We start from the raw sequence: 19,246 nt of genomic DNA on the forward strand, positions 1-19,246 counted from the left end.
ATTTCTCAAGAATAGGATTAGGAAAAGTTCCATCAAATAAACTTCTGGCTACTTATTAGGTGAGAAACATTTTCAGTTCTGGGCGCTACACAAAGCGACCTGCAAACTCATCATCTGTATGTGCACCATGGTACGGTTCCATACTGAGAGACTCCTCTGTGCAAATACTCACCTGCTTATTCTCAGCTTCCTTCACAGCCTGGTTCACAAAGTTCAGAATCTGACGGCAACATTCTGCTGCTTTCTTCACCTTCTTCTTCTCTTCGTGTTGTTCTGGGTCTAAGAATAAGGAGAGCTGTTTGATTAGGGATAAGACTTTCACCCTCCTCTAGATAATTACGCACCAGATTTAATTGTAACTCCCAGCAGAATGAGATCGCACAGAGCAGGAGGATAAAGATTTATCCTCTGCAGTTCAATATTGGGATGTACTTTGGAAATCAAATTAACAGAGGAAAATTAATGGGCAGCACAAGTGGATAGCACTGTGGCTTCACAGCGCCAGGGTCCCAGGTTCGATTCCCCGCTGGGTCACTGTCTGTGCGGAGTCTGCACATCCTCCCCGTCTGTACCTCCGGGTGCTCCGGTTTCCTCCCACAGTCCAAAGACGTGCAGGTTAGGAAGATTGGCCATGATAAATTGCCCTTAATGACCAAAAAGGTTAGGAGAGATTATTGGGTTACTGGGATAGGGTGGAAGTGAGGGCTTAAGTGGGTTGGTGCAGACTCGATGGGCCGAATGGCCTCCTTCTGCACTGTATGTTCCCTGAAACCTCCTCTAAACCTAAAGTATAAGCATGCAGAGGCACCGCTAGTGTCTTTGAAGTTTCATTAACACACCAATTAAAGGAGAATTAATGACACCATTTCAGGCAGTGTAGCTGCACAATAGACTGCGTTTGTGAATTAGAATTACGTTAATTACTGTGCCAGTGTTTATGCTCCACAGGATCCTTTCCTCACCTCAGCCAATCAGTGGTGAGGACAATGAAACACTAAGTTCTTCATTATAATTTAATGGTTCAGTTTAGCTTTCTTGTATTTCTCATTTTCTTTGCTGATTGGTCCCCAACTCCTGCTGTGTGCCCCTCATCACACCCACCATTCTGACCTTTTCATGACGTTTCCACCTGACACTTTCATCTTTTCTCTTTCTCTGGGGTCCTCTCCCTGTTTGAGTTCAGAAAGACCCTTACCAGTGTTTTTGGCAATATTTTCCAGGAGCAGTGGGTATTTGGTCAGTCGCTGCATCTCCGTCGGGATGATGTCCTTTAGTTGCAGCCTCCGGCATTGCGGATTACTTTGTGCCTCCTGCAACAGATCAACTCTTTTATTTATTCATTGACAGAATGTGGACCTCACTGTCTAGGTCAGCATTTATTACTCCGAATCTAACCCCATGCTGTACCTGTCCTGGGAGTGTTTGGGAACTGGTGTCTCATTAAAGTCAGGATTTGGAGACTCTCACCTGAATGATGGCCTGGAATCTGGAATCCTTCTTCTGTTTTGACTTGATGAGTTCCAGGGCAAAGGGCTGATTGCTGCAGAAAGTGGCAGCTGCGCGTTTAAACTTCTCCTCTTCAGAGCAGCTGAACTACAAAAGGAAACCCAGATTTGCTCAGACATGAGCCAATTGTCAACCAGACAACAGTATAAAAAAATAACAGTCCGAACATTAAGGTCAGATTGTGAATCTATAAGGAGACCTTCAATATGGTTTTGGGATTTGGACAATGGTAACAAGACCGTCAATAATTGACATATTGTCGATTCCTAGTCCCGGGGTGGGGGACTTTCTTTGTGAACTACTGCAGGTCTGGTGGTGTTTGGAAGGGAGCTCCCACGCAGTGACAATAAGAAAAGGCAATAGATGTCCCAAGTCATAAGGACAAAATACTACAGATGCCAGAAATCTGAAAACAAAAACCCAGAAAATGCTGGATAAACTCAGCTGGTCTGGCTGCACCTTTGGACAGAGAAATGTCATAACATCCACTCATGTATATAATGATGTGGAGATGCCGGCGTTGGACTGGGGTGAGCACAGTGCGAAGTCTTACAACACCAGGTTAAAGTCCAACAGGTTTGTTTCGATGTCACTAGCTTTCGGAGCGCTGCTCCTTCCTCAGGTGAATGAAGAGGTCTGTTCCAGAAACACATATATAGACAAATTCAAAGATGCCAAACAATGCTTGGAATGCGAGCATCAGCAGGTGATTAAATCTTTACAGATCCAGAGATGGGGTAACCCCAGGTTAAAGAGGTGTGAATTGTACCAAGCCAGGACAGTTGGTAGGATTTCGCAGGCCAGATGGTGGGGGATGGATGTAATGCGCCATGAATCCCCGGTCCCGGTTGAGGCTGCACTCATGTGTGCGGAACTTGGCTATAAGTTTCTGCTCGGCGATTCTGCGTTGTCGCGGGTCCTGAAGGCCGTCTTGGAGAAAGCTTACCCGGAGATCAGAGGCTGAATGCCCTTGACTGCTGAAGTGTTCCCCGACTGGAAGGGAACATTCCTGCCTGGTGATTGTTGCGCGATGTCCGTTCATTCGTTGTCGCAGCGTCTGCATGGTCTCGCCAATGTACCACGCTTCGGGACATCCTTTCCTGCAGCGTATGAGGTAGACAACGTTGGCCGAGTCGCACGAGTATGTACCGCGTACCAGGTGGGTGGTGGTCATCCCCACACCCCCACTACTTGCCTTCAAACAACCGCGCAACCTCAAACGAACCATTGTTTGCAGGAAACTACCCAGTCTTCAGAACAGTGACCACGACACCACACAACCCTGTCATGGCAATCTCTGCAAGACGTGCCAGATCATCGACATGGATACCACTATTACACGTGAGAACACCACCCACCAGGTACGCGGTACATACTCGTGCGACTCGGCCAACGTTGTCTACCTCATACGCTGCAGGAAAGGATGTCCCGAAGCGTGGTACATTGGCGAGACCATGCAGACGCTGCGATAACGAATGAACGGACATCGCGCAACAATCACCAGGCAGGAATGTTCCCTTCCAGTCGGGGAACACTTCAGCAGTCAAGGGCATTCAGCCTCTGATCTCCGGGTAAGCTTTCTCCAAGGCGGCCTTCAGGACCCGCGACAACGCAGAATCGCCGAGCAGAAACTTATAGCCAAGTTCCGCACACGAGTGCGGCCTCTACCGGGACCTGGGATTCATGGCGCATTACATTCATCCCCCACCATCTGGCCTGCGAAACCCTACCAACTGTCCTGGCTTGGTACAATTCACACCTCTTTAACCTGGGGTTACCCCATCTCTGGATCTGTAAAGATTTAATCACCTGCTAATGCTCGCATTCCAAGCATTGTTTGGCATCTTTGAATTTGTCTATATATGTGTTTCTGGAACAGACCTCTTCATTCACCTGAGGAAGGAGCAGCGCTCCGAAAGCTAGTGACATCGAAACAAACCTGTTGGACTTTAACCTGGTGTTGTAAGACTTCGTACCATGTATATAATGAGATACAGACAGGCAGTGACTGACACACAGAACAACCAATCACCAGACAGGACACTGCAGGGGACACCATCACTATAAAACACACGAGGCATCAAGACCCTGCCTCTTCTCACTGGATACAGCTACAGAGATAGTCAGGGTGCACAGTGCAGTGAGCACCGTCTCCATGTGACAGAGAGCCAGTCTGGTCAAGACAGACAGAGGTTATCAGTTTAGATTAATAGAGTGTCAACCCACAGCAGACTATGTACAGCAATCAGCAGGTTCAATAAAACAGTGTTGGACCATCTCCTGTGTCGGAAGCCTGTTTCTCGTCTCACTGCTCCCAGTTGCAGTCAGTGTTAAACCAACTCAGATAACACATCAAGAAACAGAGTTAACATTGAGTCCCTATCACTCTTCTTCACAGTTGAAAAGCGGTAGAAATATAATGAATTATATAGTTGAAGAGGGAGGAGCTGGGGCAGAATGGAAGACCAGAGAAAGGTCAAAGCTAAGGAGAGATTGACAATGATGTCATGGATGAAAGACAAAGGGACTGTTAATGGCAGCATTAAGGACTGAAGATGCTGATGGTGGTATAAAGGGGAGACAGCAGATTGTATTAATACAACAAGGGTCAATGCTCAGGAAAAGTAAAACCAAAGAACAACTGACAGGTGGGCAGGTAGGAGAGGAGTCCACATCTCCACCCCACCACTTCTTCCTTGAGCAGATACCGAACAATCCCTGTCCACAACTACTCTCCTCCACCTAGCTGAACTTCTTCTCTGAACTCAACAATTTCTACTTTAACTTGTCTCACTTCCTGAAAATAAACGATGTGGCTATGGGTACCCGCATGGGCCCCAGTTATGCTCGTCTTTTTCTGGGATATGTGGAATATTCCTTGTTCCAGTCATAATCAGGCCTTCTCCCACAACTCTTTTCCCATGGCAGTAATGACTGTATTGGCTCTGCTTCACGCTCTTGCTTCGAACCTGGAAAACATTTATTGATTTTGGTTCCAACTTCCACACCCCTCACCTTCACACAGTCCATCTCTCCTCCCTTCTCTGTCTCCATTTCTGGCAATAGACTGACCACCAATATTCATTAAAAACCCACCCACACCCAGCTACCTTGACGACAGCTCCTCACTCCCCCCCCTCCCCCACCCTGTAACATGATAAGACAGAGGAGCAGAATTAGGCCAGTCGGCCCTTCGAGTCTGCTCCGCCGTCCAATCATGGCTAATATTTTTTATCCCCACTCTCCTGCCTTCGCCCCGTAACCCCTGATCCCCTTATTAATCAAGAACCTATCTATTTCTGTCTTAAATACACTCAGGGATTTGGCCTCCACGGCCTTCCACAGATTAACCACCCTCTGGCTTAAGACATTCCTCCTCATCTCTGTTTTAAAGGATCGTCCCTTCACTCTGAGGCTGTGGCCTCAGGTTCTAATTTTTCCTACTAGTGAAAACATCCTCCCACCTCCACTCTATCCAGGCCTCGCAGTATCCTGTAAGTTTCAATGATATCCCCCCTCATCCTTCTGTTTAAGAAGGGTAGCAAGGATAATCCGGGAACTACAGGCCGGTGAGCCTTACGTCAGTGGTAGGGAAATTACTGGAGAGAATTCTTAGAGACAGGATCTACTCCCATTTGGAAGCAAATGGACGTATTAGTGAGAGGCAGCACGGTTTTGTGAAGGGAAGGTCGTGTCTCACTAACTTGATAGAGTTTTTCGAGGAGGTCACTAAGATGATTGATGCAGGTAGGGCAGTAGATGTTGTCTATATGGACTTCAGTAAGGCCTTTGACAAGGTCCCTCATGGTAGACTAGTACAAAAGGTGAAGTCACACGGGATCAGGGGTGAGCTGGCAAGGTGGATACAGAACTGGCTAGGTCATCGAAGGCAGAGAGTAGCAATGGAAGGGTGCTTTTCTGATTGGAGGGCTGTGACTAGTGGTGTTCCGCAGGGATCAGTGCTGGGACCTTTGTTGTTCGTAGTATATATAAATGATTTGGAGGAAAATGTAACTGGTCTGATTAGTAAGTTTGCAGACGACACAAAGGTTGGTGGAATTGCGGATAGCGATGAGGACTGTCTGAGGATACAGCAGGATTTAGATTGTCTGGAGACTTGGGCGGAGAGATGGCAGATGGAGTTTAATCCGGACAAATGTGAGGTAATGCATTTTGGAAGGTCTAATGCAGGTAGGGAATATACAGTGAATGGTAGAACCCTCAAGAGTATTGAAAGTCAAAGAGATCTAGGAGTACAGGTCCACAGGTCATTGAAAGGGGCAACACAGGTGGAGAAGGTAGTCAAGAAGGCATACGGCATGCTGGCCTTCATTGGCCGGGGCATTGAGTATAAGAATTGGCAAGTCATGTTGCAGCTGTATAGAACCTTAGTTAGGCCACACTTGGAGTATAGTGTTCAATTCTGGTCGCCACACTACCAGAAGGATGTGGAGGCTTTAGAGAGGGTGCAGAAGAGATTTACCAGAATGTTGCCTGGTATGGAGGGCATAAGCTATGAGGAGCGGTTGAATAATCTCGGTTTGTTCTCACTGGAACGAAGGAGGTTGAGGGGCGACCTGATAGAGGTATACAAAATTATGAGGGGCATAGACAGAGTTGATAGTCAGAGGCTTTTCCCCAGGGTAGAGGGGTCAATTACTAGGGGGCATAGGTTTAAGGTGAGAGGGGCAAGGTTTAGAGTAGATGTACGAGGCAAGTTTTTTACGCAGAGGGTAGTGGGTACCTGGAACTCGCTACCAGAGGAGGTAGTGGAAGCAGGGACGATAGGGACATTTAAGGGGCATCTTGACAAATATATGAATAGGATGGGAATAGAAGGATACGGACCCAGGAAGTGTAGAAGATTGTAGTTTAGTCGGGCAGTATGGTCGGCACGGGCTTGGAGGGCCGAAGGGCCTGTTCCTGTGCTGTACATTTCTTTGTTCTTTGTTCTTTGTTCAAAACTCCAACGAGTACAGACCCAGAGTCCTCAACCGTTCCTCATACGACAAGTTCTTCATTCCAGGATCATTCTTGTGAACCTCCTCTGGACCCTTTCCAAGGCCAGCACATCCTTCCTCAGATACGGGGCCCAAAACTGCTCACAATACTCCAAATGGGGTCTGACCAGAGCCTTACACAGCCTCAGAAGTACATCCCTGGTCTTGTATTCTAGCCCCCTCGACATGAATGCTAACATTGCATTTGCCTTCCCTGCTGGTAGCGTCTCACTTCAGGGGTGCGGGTGGCCCAGATTGGGCAGGATTTTGGGAGTTGAATTTCTCTAGTTTGGCGGGTGGGTGACGGCAGATTTGTTGAGGTGGAATAATCTTCCTCCGACATTGGCAAGCTGGGTACGGGCGGTGAAGATGAATATTTTACCATGATTCTGGTTTCCGTTTCAGTGCCTGTCGGTCTTTTTGCCCAAGGCGTTTTTTAAGGGGGTGGATAGGCTGATCTCTTTGTGTCTGGGCGGGGAAGGTGGCCAGGATAAGGAAGGTGACACTGCAGAGGGGGTGGCAGTTGGGGGAGGGTGGGGGGGTTAGGCATCCCGAATCTGATGTACTATTATTGGGCGGCGAATGTGGAAACGGTTCAGGGATGGAATAGGGAGGCAGGCGGGGTCATGGAGGGGGTTGGAGTTGAAGGATTGGTTTCTGGGAGGGCAGTTTGTGAGCTTGGAGGAGCTGAATGAGAAGTTTGGGTTGGCGCGGGGGGAGAGTTTCTGGGACATGAAGGTGCGGGACTTTACAAGGAAGGTCTTCCCGATCTTCCCGATAGCGCCGTGCCAGGCTGGGACTGATACTGCTGAAGGTGGTGTACAGGCCGCACCTGAGAAAGTCAAGGATGAGCCGGCTGTTTGAGGGTGTGGATGATGTCTGTGTGCGATGTGGGAGACGCCCTGCGACAATGTACACATGTTTTGGTCCAGCCCGAAGCTGGAAAGGTTTTAGAGGGCAGTTTACAGACACCATGTCAGGGGTTTTGCACGTTGATGTGTTGGAACGGCCGGAATTGAAGAGCAGATGTCTTAGCCTTTGTCTCGCTGATTGCTCGCAGGCGGGTCTTGTTGGGGTTGAGGTCAGCTTCTCCACCCTCTGCCTCGGCGTGGCGGAGGGGACTTGCTAAAGTTCTCAGCCCTGGAGAAGGCGAAATTTGCTGGGGGGGGGGGGGGCTGGTTTCCACAAAAGCCGCGGTTTGTTCAGTCTGCATTTTGAAAGTTGGTTACCGTTGACTGTTGCGGGATGGTGGGGGAAAGGGGAGGGCAGGTTTGATTGGGTGGGAAGTTCAATGAGTTGGGTGGGTTTATTGTTGTAACATGCAAAAAGTTGGAAATGTGGACTAAAAATACTTTGAAAATAAATAAATAATCGTGACTTGTTGATTGGTGTCCATGGAAGTCAGATGGTCAAATATTTTTATCTACTTGGCTCTCAGCTGGGATATCATCAAGATGGATCAGTCTGGGCTGCTGGAGAAACTGTGAACGGAACTCAACATTTAGCAATCATCAGTAAATAATCAAAAACTCAAGCTCATGGAAGAAAAGGGAAGTAGGCACTTGGATAAGAAATTGGCTGGGTGACAGGAAATAGAGTGTAATGATAAATGGTTGTTTTACAGATTAGAGGAAGGTTTGTAGTGGAGATTCCCTGGGGTCAGTGTTGTGACCCTTACTCGTCCTGACATATATCAATGACCCAGACTGTGGTGTTCAGGACATGATTTCAAAACATGCAGACAATAGAAAGATCTGAATCGTTGTCAACTGTGATAAGGATAGTCTTGAACTTCAAAAGGACAAAGGCATATTTGGCTGATTGGGCAGAGAAGTTTGAGGAGATTCATGTTGCCAGAAGAATATGGAGGGAGCATAAAATATAAAGGAGGTGCAGGAACAGACGGGCCTCGGTGTTTATGTACATAGGTCATTGAAGGTGGCACGGTATGTTGAGAGCAGTTAATAAAGCCGATAGTATCCTAGATTGTATTAATACAGTATTGAGTATAAGGGAAAGGCGGTCATGTTAAACTTGTATAAAACACTAGTTAGGCCTCATCTGGAGACTCTGTCCAGTTCTGGGCACCATATTGAGGAAGGATGTGGAGACATTAGAGAGAGATTCACAATATTTATTGCAGAGATAAAGAACCGTAGCTATGAGGATGAATTGGAGAGATTGGGACCGTTTATCTTGGAGAAAAGAAGACAGAGAGGAGATTTGAGAGAGGTATTCAGCAATTTTGAAAAACCTTAGGGTCGACAAGTCCCCTGGGCCAGATGTGATATATCCTGGGATTCTTTGGGAGGCAAGGGATGAGCTAGCAGAGCCTTTGGCTTTGATCTTTGGGTCCTCACTGTCCACGGGGATAGTACGAAGTCTTACAACACCAGGTTAAAGTCCAACAGGTTTGTTTCGATGTCACTAGCTTTCGGAGCGCTGCTCCTTCCTCATTCACCTGAGGAAGGAGCAGCGCTCCGAAAGCTAGTGACATCGAAACAAACCTGTTGGACTTTAACCTGGTGTTGTAAGACTTCGTACTGTGCTCACCCCAGTCCAACGCCGGCATCTCCACATCACGGGGATAGTGCCAGAGGACTGGAGAGTGGCGAATGTTGTTCCTCTGTTCAAGAAAGGGGATAGGAATGACCCTGGTAATTATAGGCCAGTTAGTCTTACTTCGGTGGTCGGTCAGTTAATGGAAAAGGTCCTGAAGGATAGGATTTATGACCATTTGGAAAGATGCAGCTTAATCCGGGATAGTCAACACGGATTCGTGAAGGGTAAGTCTTGCCTCACAAATTTGATTGAATTCTTTGAGGAGGTAACTAAGTGTGTAGATGAAGGTAGAGCAGTTGATGTCGGATACATGGATTTTAGTAAGGCGTTTGATAAGGTTCCCCATGGTCGGCTCATGAAGAAAGTAAGGAGGTGTGGGATAGAGGGAAATTTGGCCAATTGGATAAGTAACCGGCTATCACATAGAAGACAGAGAGTGGTGGTGGATGGAAAATTTTCAGACTGGAGACCAGTTACCAGCGGTGTACCACAGGGATCAGTGCTGGGTCCTCTGCTATTTGTGATTTTTATCAATGACTTGGAGGAGGGGGCTGAAGGGTGGGTCAGTAAATTTGCTGATGACACCAAGATTGGTGGAGTAGTGGGTGAGGTGGAGGGCTGTTGTAGGCTGCAAAGAGACATTGATAGGATGCAGAGCTGGGCCGAAAAATGGCACATGGAGTTTAACCCTGACAAGTGCGAGGTGATTCATTTTGGTAGGAAAAATTTGAAGGCGGATTACAGGGTCAACGGCAGGGTTCTGAGGAATGTGGAGGAACAGAGAGATCTTGGGGTTCATGTCCACAGATCTCTGAAGGTTGCCACTCAAGTGGATAGAGCAGTGAAGAAGGCTTATAGTGTGTTTGCGTTAATGAACAGGGGGCTTGAGTTTAAGAGCCGTGGGGTTATGCTGCAACTGTACATGACCCTGGTGAGACCACATTTGGAGTATTGTGTGCAGTTCTGGTCACCTCATTATAGGAAGGATGCGGAAGCATTGGAAAGGGTGCAAAGGAGATTTACCAGGATGCTGCCTGGTTTGCAGGATAGGTCTTATGCGGAAAGGTTGAGGAAGCTAGGGCTTTTCTCTTTGGAGCGGAGGAGGATGAGAGGCGACTTAATAGAGGTTTATAAGATAATGAGGGGGATAGATAGAGTGGACGTTCAGAGACTATTTCCTTGGGTGGATGTAGCTGTTACAAGGGGGCATAACTATAAGGTTCAGGGTGGGAGATATAGGAGGGATGTCCGAGGTAGGTTCTTTACTCAGAGAGTGGTTAGGGTGTGGAATGGACTGCCTGCTGTGATAGTGGAGTCGGACACTTTAGAAACTTTCAAGCGGTTATTGGATAGGCCCCTGGAGCACACCAGAATGACAGGGAGTGGGATAGCTTGATCTTGGTTTCGGACAAAGCTCGGCACAACATTGAGGGCTGAAGGGCCGGTTCTGTGCTGTACTGTTCTATGTTCTATGATCCTGAGGGGTATGGACAGGGTAAATAGTGAAAAACTGTTCCCTCTCAAGAGAACATCAAGAACTAGAGGGAACAGACTCAAAATAATAAACAAAAGGAGTAAAAGTGATGTGGTAGATATTCTTTCACTCAGAGGGTGGTTAGAGTTCGGAGTGAATTTCCCGAGGGTGGTAGAGGCAGGTTTGATCGAGGTATTCGAAAGGGAATTGGATTGTTCTGTGAAAAGAGAGAATGGGGATGGTTATGGGATAAGGCAGGGGAGTGGGACTAGGTAGAATGCACTATCAAAGAATCAATGTAGATTCAATGGGCTGGAAAGGATTCTGACTTCTGGCACGATGGAAGGAAGGTCATTGATGAAGCAGTTAGGAGATGGTTGGGCCCAGGATGCTACGCTGAGGAACTCTTACAGCGGTGCACTGGAGCGGACTGGACATCCTCCTTCGTGCTTCGTCCAACTTCAGAGTTTCCTCTTGGACCACATGGTCTTTGTTAGACTAGACTGGTGATGCTAAGTGGTTGTTAACCTACTTTCTCATCATGAAAAGGCTGTGCACATTTTAATAAGAATGCATTAATGTCTCGTGACTGAATCCAGAGATTGCAATCACACTAAGGGAGTTGATTCTTTTTTAAAAAAATATAAATTTAGAGTACACAATTCTTTTTTCCCAATTAAAGGCCAATCCACCTACCCTGTACATCTTTGGGTTGTGGGGGTGAGACCCACACAGACACGGGGAGAATGTGCAAATTCCACACAGTGACCCAGAGCCGGGATCGAACCTGGGTCCTCGGCCCCGTGAAACAACAGTGCTAACCACCTACCCCCGGGGAGTTGATTCTGACCTCTTCATATTCAGATCCCACTATAGTGAACAGATGCACACTCACCCAGCTCAGCAGGTCCTCGCCAATTTGATCAACCACAAAGTTTTCATTCCTTTTCCAGACCTTCCTCATCTGCTCATTTAATGAAACTGGAAAAATAAATAGAACTCGTGATCACATTTGATGAAGTTCACTCACTGTAAAATGGTTTCAGGGATAGTGATCTGCTGACAAGATCACACAGGATACAGCAGAACATTCGGCCGTTCAGCCCATCCTACCCATGCGGTCTCTTTGAAAGACCGATCAAATTAGTCTCTCTTCCCTGCTCTTTCCCACAATCCTGCAGATTTTCCCCTTAAAGCTGAATTTGCTTCCACTTCTGTTCCAGGCAGCACATTGCAGATCACAACACCTTTCAAAAAAATAAATTCTCATGCAGTCTTTGGTTCTTTTGCCAATCCATGTCAATCTGTATTTTTGGTTACGGACTCTCCTGCTACTGCAAAGTTTCTCCTCATTCCCCCATCAACCTCACTTGGAACGGGTCTATTAAAGCTCCTCTTAACCACCTCTGCTGCAACAGGCACAAAGGCTGCTTTTCTCGGTCTCTCCACATGCTCTATTCGTAGAAACAATTATACTATTTACTGTTTAAAGAAGTCTTCAAAACTGTCCAGCCACCTTCAATGATTTGTGTATATTTGCTCTCGGGTTTCTCTATTCCCGAAGCAGATTTAAAATTGAACCATTTTGTTTATACTTTCTCTCCCTGGTCTTTGTGTCAATTACTAAGTTTCTAAAAGTTGGTGAGTGAATTTTTGAGGGGAATGTCAACTTTCTGCTCAGTTCCGACTTAGGGTCACAAGACAGAGAGAATGTGGGAGAACCTTCCATCGAGGAACAGCAGCACTATGTTCAAGATCAGGGCTAACTCTGTTACTCTCCTTGACCACAAATACACAGGGGGACACTCACTGGGGAGAGGGGAATCTGGGCCACCTCACAGAGTGGCACTAGTTAGGAATTTGATGAATGGAGGATTGACAACTCAGAGAACATCAGTAACACTCTCAGTCACATCACTGGTACAAAGAAGCTCACTTCAGTTTAAACACTGTCTCTCAATCAACAGTATGAATGTTCTGATGCAGTGAGCCGGTAACTGTCTATCAGAGTCTCACAGAAGTCAGTGACTGGGCTACACGAGGCGTGATTAAATCCAAAGTCATTTTAATTTCCAGCGATTACTGCAGTCGACTGGAGAATTAATCCCTCTCTTAAGGAATTGGCCAGAAATTTCTTCAATCAAAGGGTTGTGAATCCTTGCAATTCTCTACTCGGAGGGTTGGCAATGCTCAGTATTATTATTATATCCACCCCCAAATCCCTCAGTTACCATGAAGCTGCAGGACCTCCTCCAGGTTGGAAAATATACTCCTCACATCAGCTGTCGGTATGTTGCCATCTCGCAACATCTTCTGGTAAAATATTACATCTAGGACTTTCAGCATTCGGATGTGAGCTCGTTCTGTGTGGAAAAGTTCTACCAAATAACCAGAGGCAAAATCCAAATTAGTGATTAGAGATAAAGTGTAGATTAGAATCAGCACTCATGGTAATGTCTCACATTCGGACTTAACAGAGTTTACTGAGCACTAGGTAATCCGCTGAACACTTGGTGTAACACCACATCATCCAGAGCCCTGTGATCCCTATGCAACGGGTGGCACAGTGGTTAGCACTGCTGACTCACAGCTCCAGGGTCCCTGGTTCAATTCCGGCCTCGGGTGACTGTCTGTGTGGAGTTTGCACTTTCTCCCCGTGTCTGCGTGGGTTTCCTCCGGGTGCCTCCAGTCCAAAGATGTGCAGGTTAGGTGAATTGGCCAGGATAAATTACTGTCCAAAAGGTTAGGTGGGGTTACTGGTTTATGGGGATGGGGTGGAGGCGTGGGTTTAAGTAGGGTGCTCTTTCCAAGGGCTGGTGCTTACTCGATGGGCCGAATGGCCTCTTTCTCCACTGTAGATTCTGTGATTCTCAGTGATGCATTGTATTTCCTTCACCCGACCAACACCCTTCCCAGGACTGTTCAGTCCCAGATTCCCAGAGGCACCCTGATCCCAATACATAAAATGGCTCCCCTACCCACATCCCCACAGCTGGACATGCTCTCGTCTTACTCAGCTGCAAAAGAATCCCTCTGTACCTCCCTGTACCACCGCAATGAACCCCTAAATATCCCCCCGCCCCAGCCAACACCACAGCTACAAGACATTCCTGAGCAGGCAGCCATCCACCCCCCCCCCCCCCCCCCCCCGAAGCTGCAGACCCACCCGCCAACCCCTGCCACTGCCTTACCATTAATCACTTCCTGACGCTTGATCTCATGTGGCTTCAAGCCAGACAGGATGTCCTGGCTCACCAATTGCTGCCAATTGGCCGGGTCCTGCTCCACATCAGATAGATGTGTTTGATCTTCCTCAGCCTGAGCCAGGCACTGGCTCTGAGAACCAGGCTCAGTCCACGCTCCATATCCATGTCCATCCACTCTGAGAAACCAGAAAACAAACATGAAACAAAGGTGGCAGTGTGAACCAGCCAGGACCTCGGTGCTTAGCCAGACGCAACTGCACATTGTTTGAAAAGTATGAATTTGCACAGCTACAGGAAAAGAGCAGGGAGAGTGGGAGGAATTGAACAGCACATCGCACAGCCAGCTCAGGCCCAACGGGCCCGATGGCCTCTCTGTACTGTCAGATACTAACTGCACACAGAAAGCAGGCACTCATCAGACACACTCTGTTCTGCCACAACCTTCGCAAACTTGCAACCTTTACAAAACTAAACAGCAGGATATCAGAATTGAAGCCAGATATACAAGACAGTCAGCAATAGAGGTGATCAGTTAAAGGAAAACTCACCACACGACATGCCCTCATCATTGGCTCTTAATTCAACTTTGAAATTCAGCTCACAGCCACTAACAGACCCGTCCCCACCAGTACTTTTTTTTTTAATAAATATTTTATTGAAAATTTTTGTGCATCCTTTACACATTATAACAACACAAATAACAATGACCTATTTTATAAACAAAAATTGAATAAATAATAAATAACAAAAATGAAAACTAACCCGAATTGGCAACTGCCTTATCACAAGTAACACTGTCCAAAAATATAATTTAACAGTCCAATATATAATTATCTGTCACAACGACCTATACATATTATACAGTATATATTAACAACCCTGAGAGTCCTACTGGTTCCTCCTCCTCCCCCCCCCCCCCCACCCTCCCCGATCCTGGGCTGCTGCTGCCTTCTTTTTTCCATTCCATCTAACTTTCTGCGAGGTATTCGACGAACGGTTGCCACCGCCTGGTGAACCCTTGAGCCGACCCCCTTAGAACGAACTTAATCCGCACTAGCTTTATAAACCCTGCCATGTCATTTATCCAGGTCTCCACCCCCGGGGGCTTGGCTTCTTTCCACATTAACAATATCCTGCGCCGGGCTACTAGGGACGCAAAGGCCAAAACATCGGCCTCTCTCGCCTCCTGCACTCCCGGCTCTTGTGCAACCCCAAATATAGCCAACCCCCAGCTTGGTTCGACCCGGACCCCCGCTACTTTTGAAAGCACCTTTGTCACCCCCATCCAAAACCCCTGTAGTGCCGGGCATGACCAAAACATATGGGTATGATTCGCTGGGCTTCTCGAGCACCTCGCACACCTATCCTCCACCCCAAAAAATTTACTGAGCCGTGCTCCAGTCATATGTGCCCTGTGTAATACCTTAAACTGAATCAGGCTTAGCCTGGCGCACGAGGACGACGAGTTTACCCTGCTTAGGGCATCTGCCCACAGCCCCTCCTCGATCTCCTCCCCCAGCTCTTCTTCCCATTTCCCTTTTAGCTCATCTACCATAGTCTCCCCTTCGTGCCACATTTCCCTATATATATCTGACACCTTACCATCCCCCACCCAGGTCTTTGAGATCACTCTGTCCTGCACCTCTTGCGGGAGCTGCGAGAATTCCCTCACCTGTTGCCTCGCAAAAGCCCTCAGTTGCATATACCTGAATGCATTCCCTTGGGGCAACCCATATTTCTCGGTCAGCGCTCCCAGACTCGCGAACTTCCCATCCACAAACAGATCTTTCAGTTGCGTTATTCCTGCTCTTTGCCACATTCCATATCCCCCATCCATTCCCCCCCGGGGCAAACCTATGGTTGTTTCTTATCGGGGACCCCCCCCAAGGCTCCAGTCTTTCCCCTATGCCGTCTCCACTGTCCCCAAATCTTCAGTGTAGCCACCACCACCGGGCTTGTGGTGTAGTTACTCGGTGAGAACGGCAATGGGGCTGTCACCATAGCCTGTAGGCTAGTCCCCCTACAGGACGCCCTCTCTAATCTCTTCCACGCCGCTCCCCCCTCCTCTCCCATCCACTTACTCACCATTGAAATATTAGCGGCCCAATAATACTCACTTAGGCTCGGTAGTGCCAGCCCCCCCCTATCCCTGCTACGCTGTAAGAATCCCTTCCTCACTCTCGGGGTCTTCCCGGCCCACACTTAACCCATGATGCTCTTTTCAATCCTTTTAAAAAAAGCCTTCGTGGTCACCACCGGGAGGCACTGAAACACAAAGAGGAATCTCGGGAGGACCACCATCTTAACCGCCTGCACCCTCCCTGCCAGTGACAGGGATACCATATCCCATCTCTTGAAATCCTCCTCCATTTGTTCCACCAACCGCGTTAAATTTAACCTATGCAATGTGCCCCAATTCTTGGCTATCTGGATCCCCAGGTAACGAAAGTCCCTTGATACCTTCCTCAACGGTAGGTCCTCTATTTCTCTACTCTGCTCCCCTGGATGCACCACAAACAACTCACTTTTCCCCATGTTCAATTTATACCCTGAAAAATCCCCAAACTCCCCAAGTATCCGCATTATTTCTGGCATCCCCTCCGCCGGGTCTGCCACGTATAGTAACAAATCGTCCGCATACAAAGATACCCGGTGTTCTTCTCCTCTAAGTACTCCCCTCCACTTCTTGGAACCCCTCAACGCTATCGCCAGGGGCTCAATCGCCAGTGCAAACAATAATGGGGACAGAGGGCATCCCTGCCTTGTCCCTCTATGGAGCCGAAAATATGCAGATCCCTGTCCATTCGTGACCACGCTCGCCATCGGGGCCCTATACAACAGCTGCACCCATCTAACATACCCCTCTCCAAAACCAAATCTCCTCAACACCTCCCACAAATAATCCCACTCCACTCTATCAAATGCTTTCTCGGCATCCATCGCCACTACTATCTCCGTTTCCCCCTCTGGTGGGGCCATCATCATTACCCCTAACAGCCTCTGTATATTCGTGTTCAGCTGTCTCCCCTTCACAAACCCAGTTTGGTCCTCGTGGACCACCCCCGGGACACATTCCTCTATTCTCATTGCCATTACCTTGGCCAGGATCTTGGCATCTACATTTAGGAGGGAAATAGGTCTATAGGACCCGCATTGTAGCGGGTCCTTTTCCTTCTTTAAGAGAAGCGATATCGTTGCTTCAGACATAGTCGGGGGCAGTTGTGCCCTTTCCTTTGCCTCGTTAAAGGTCCTCGTCAATACCGGGGCGAGCAAGTCCACATATTTTCTATAGAATTCGACTGGGAATCCATCCGGTCCCGGGGCCTTTCCCGCCTGCATGCTCCTAATTCCTTTCACCACTTCTTCTACCTCGATCTGTGCTCCCAGTCCCACCCTTTCCTGCTCTTCCACCTTGGGAAATTCCAGCCGATCCAAGAAGCCCATCATTCTCTCCCTCCCATCCGGGGGTTGAGCTTCATATAATTTTTTATAAAATGTCTTGAACACTCCATTCACTCTCTCCGCTCCCCGCTCCATCTCTCCTTCCTCATCCCTCACTCCCCCTATTTCCCTCGCTGCTCCCCTTTTCCTCAATTGGTGTGCCAGCAACCTGCTCGCCTTCTCCCCATATTCGTACTGTACACCCTGTGCCTTCCTCCATTGTGCCTCTGCAGTGTCCGTAGTCAGCAAGTCAAATTCTACATGTAGCCTTTGCCTTTCCCTGTACAGTCCCTCCTCCGGTGCTTCCGCATATTGTCTGTCCACCCTCAAAAGTTCTTGCAGCAACCGCTCCCGTTCCTTACTCTCCTGCTTCCCTTTATGTGCCCTTATTGATATCAGCTCCCCTCTAACCACCGCCTTCAACGCCTCCCAGACCACTCCCACCTGGACCTCCCCATTATCATTGAGTTCCAAGTACTTTTCAATGCACCCCCTCACCCGCCATTAGTCCCATGTCCATTCTCCAGGGTGGGCGCCCTCCTGTTTCCTCCCCTATCTCCAAGTCTACCCAGTGTGGAGCGTGATCCGAAATGGCTATAGCCGTATACTCCGTTCCCCTCACCTTCGGGATCAACGCCCTTCCCAGCACAAAAAAGTCTATTTGCGAGTAGACTTTATGGACATAGGAGAAAAACGAGAACTCCTTACTCCTAGGTCTGCTAAATCTCCACGGGTCTACACCTCCCATCTGCTCCATAAAATCTTTAAGTACCTTGGCTGCTGCCGGCCTCCTTCCAGTCCTGGACTTCGACCTATCCAGCCCTGGTTCCAACACCGTATTAAAATCTCCCCCCATTTTCAGCTTTCCCATCTCTAGGTCCGGAATGCGTCCTAGCATCCGCCTCATAAAATTGGCATCATCCCAGTTCGGGGCATACACGTTTACCAAAACCACCGTCTCCCCCTGTAGTTTGCCACTCACCATCACGTATCTGCCCCCGCTATCCGCCACTATAGTCTTTGCCTCGAACATTACCCGCTTCCCCACTAATATAGCCACCCCCCTGTTTTTTGCATCTAGCCCCGAATGGAACACCTGCCCCACCCATCCTTTGCGCAGCCTAACCTGGTCTATCAGTTTCAGGTGCGTTTCCTGTAACATAACCACATCTGCCTTAAGTTTCTTAAGGTGTGCGAGTACCCGTGCCCTCTATCGGCCCGTTGAGCCCTTTCACGTTCCACGTGATCAGCCGAGTTGGGGGGCTTCCTACCACCCCCCCCCTTGTCGATTAGCCATCCCCTTTTTCCAGCTCTTCACCCGGTTCCCACGCAGCTGTATCTCCCCCAGGCGGTGCCCCCCCACCCATCCCCTCCCATACCAGCTCCCCCCTCTCCCCAGCAGCAGCAACCCAGTAATTCCCCCCTCCCACCCCCCCCCGCTAGATCCCCCGCTAGCGTAATTACTCCCCCCATGTTGCTCCCAGAAATCAGCAAACTCTGGCCGACCTCGGCTTCCCCCCGTGACCTCGGCTCGCACCGTGCGCCGCCCCCTCCTTCCTGCTTCTCTATTCCCGCCATGATTATCATAGCGCGGGAACCAAGCCCGCGCTTCTCCCTCGGCCCCGCCTCCCATGGCCAACGCCCCATCTCCTCCACCTCCCCTCCTCCCCCCATCACCACCTGTGGAAGAGAGAAAAGTTACCACATCGCAGGATTAGTACATAAAACTCCTCTTTCCCCCCTTTTTAACCCCCCTCTTTGCCCCCCTCATTCGCCCCACCACTTTGTTCAAACGTTCTTTTTAATAACCCGCTCATTCCAGTTTTTCTTCCACAATAAAAGTCCACGCTTCATCCGCCGTCTCAAAGTAGTGGTGCCTCCCTCGATATGTGACCCACAGTCTTGCCGGTTGCAGCATTCCAAATTTTATCTTCTTTTTATGAAGCACCGCCTTGGCCCGATTAAAGCTCGCCCTCCTTCTCGCCACCTCCGCACTCCAGTCTTGATAAACGCGGATCACCGCGTTCTCCCATTTACTGCTCCGAGTTTTCTTTGCC

General features: G+C 48.5%; 1 protein-coding gene across 1 annotated transcript in view; it reads right to left on the bottom strand.

Moving 5' to 3' along the window:
* The window catches only part of LOC140398723 (rho guanine nucleotide exchange factor 12-like), a 76,271-nt gene that overhangs the window by 45,688 nt on the left and 11,337 nt on the right, over positions 1-19,246 (bottom strand). The window contains exons 4-9 of the mRNA XM_072487738.1: positions 13,734-13,924; positions 12,774-12,920; positions 11,438-11,523; positions 1,468-1,593; positions 1,196-1,310; positions 173-279 (exon numbers count right to left, since the gene is read on the bottom strand). Of these exons, the coding sequence (XP_072343839.1) occupies positions 173-279; positions 1,196-1,310; positions 1,468-1,593; positions 11,438-11,523; positions 12,774-12,920; positions 13,734-13,924 (772 nt within the window). The remainder of the gene's footprint in view (positions 1-172; positions 280-1,195; positions 1,311-1,467; positions 1,594-11,437; positions 11,524-12,773; positions 12,921-13,733; positions 13,925-19,246) is intronic.

This window comes from Scyliorhinus torazame, chromosome 21, assembly GCF_047496885.1.
Source record: "Scyliorhinus torazame isolate Kashiwa2021f chromosome 21, sScyTor2.1, whole genome shotgun sequence".
Taxonomy (NCBI): Eukaryota; Metazoa; Chordata; class Chondrichthyes; order Carcharhiniformes; family Scyliorhinidae; genus Scyliorhinus; species Scyliorhinus torazame.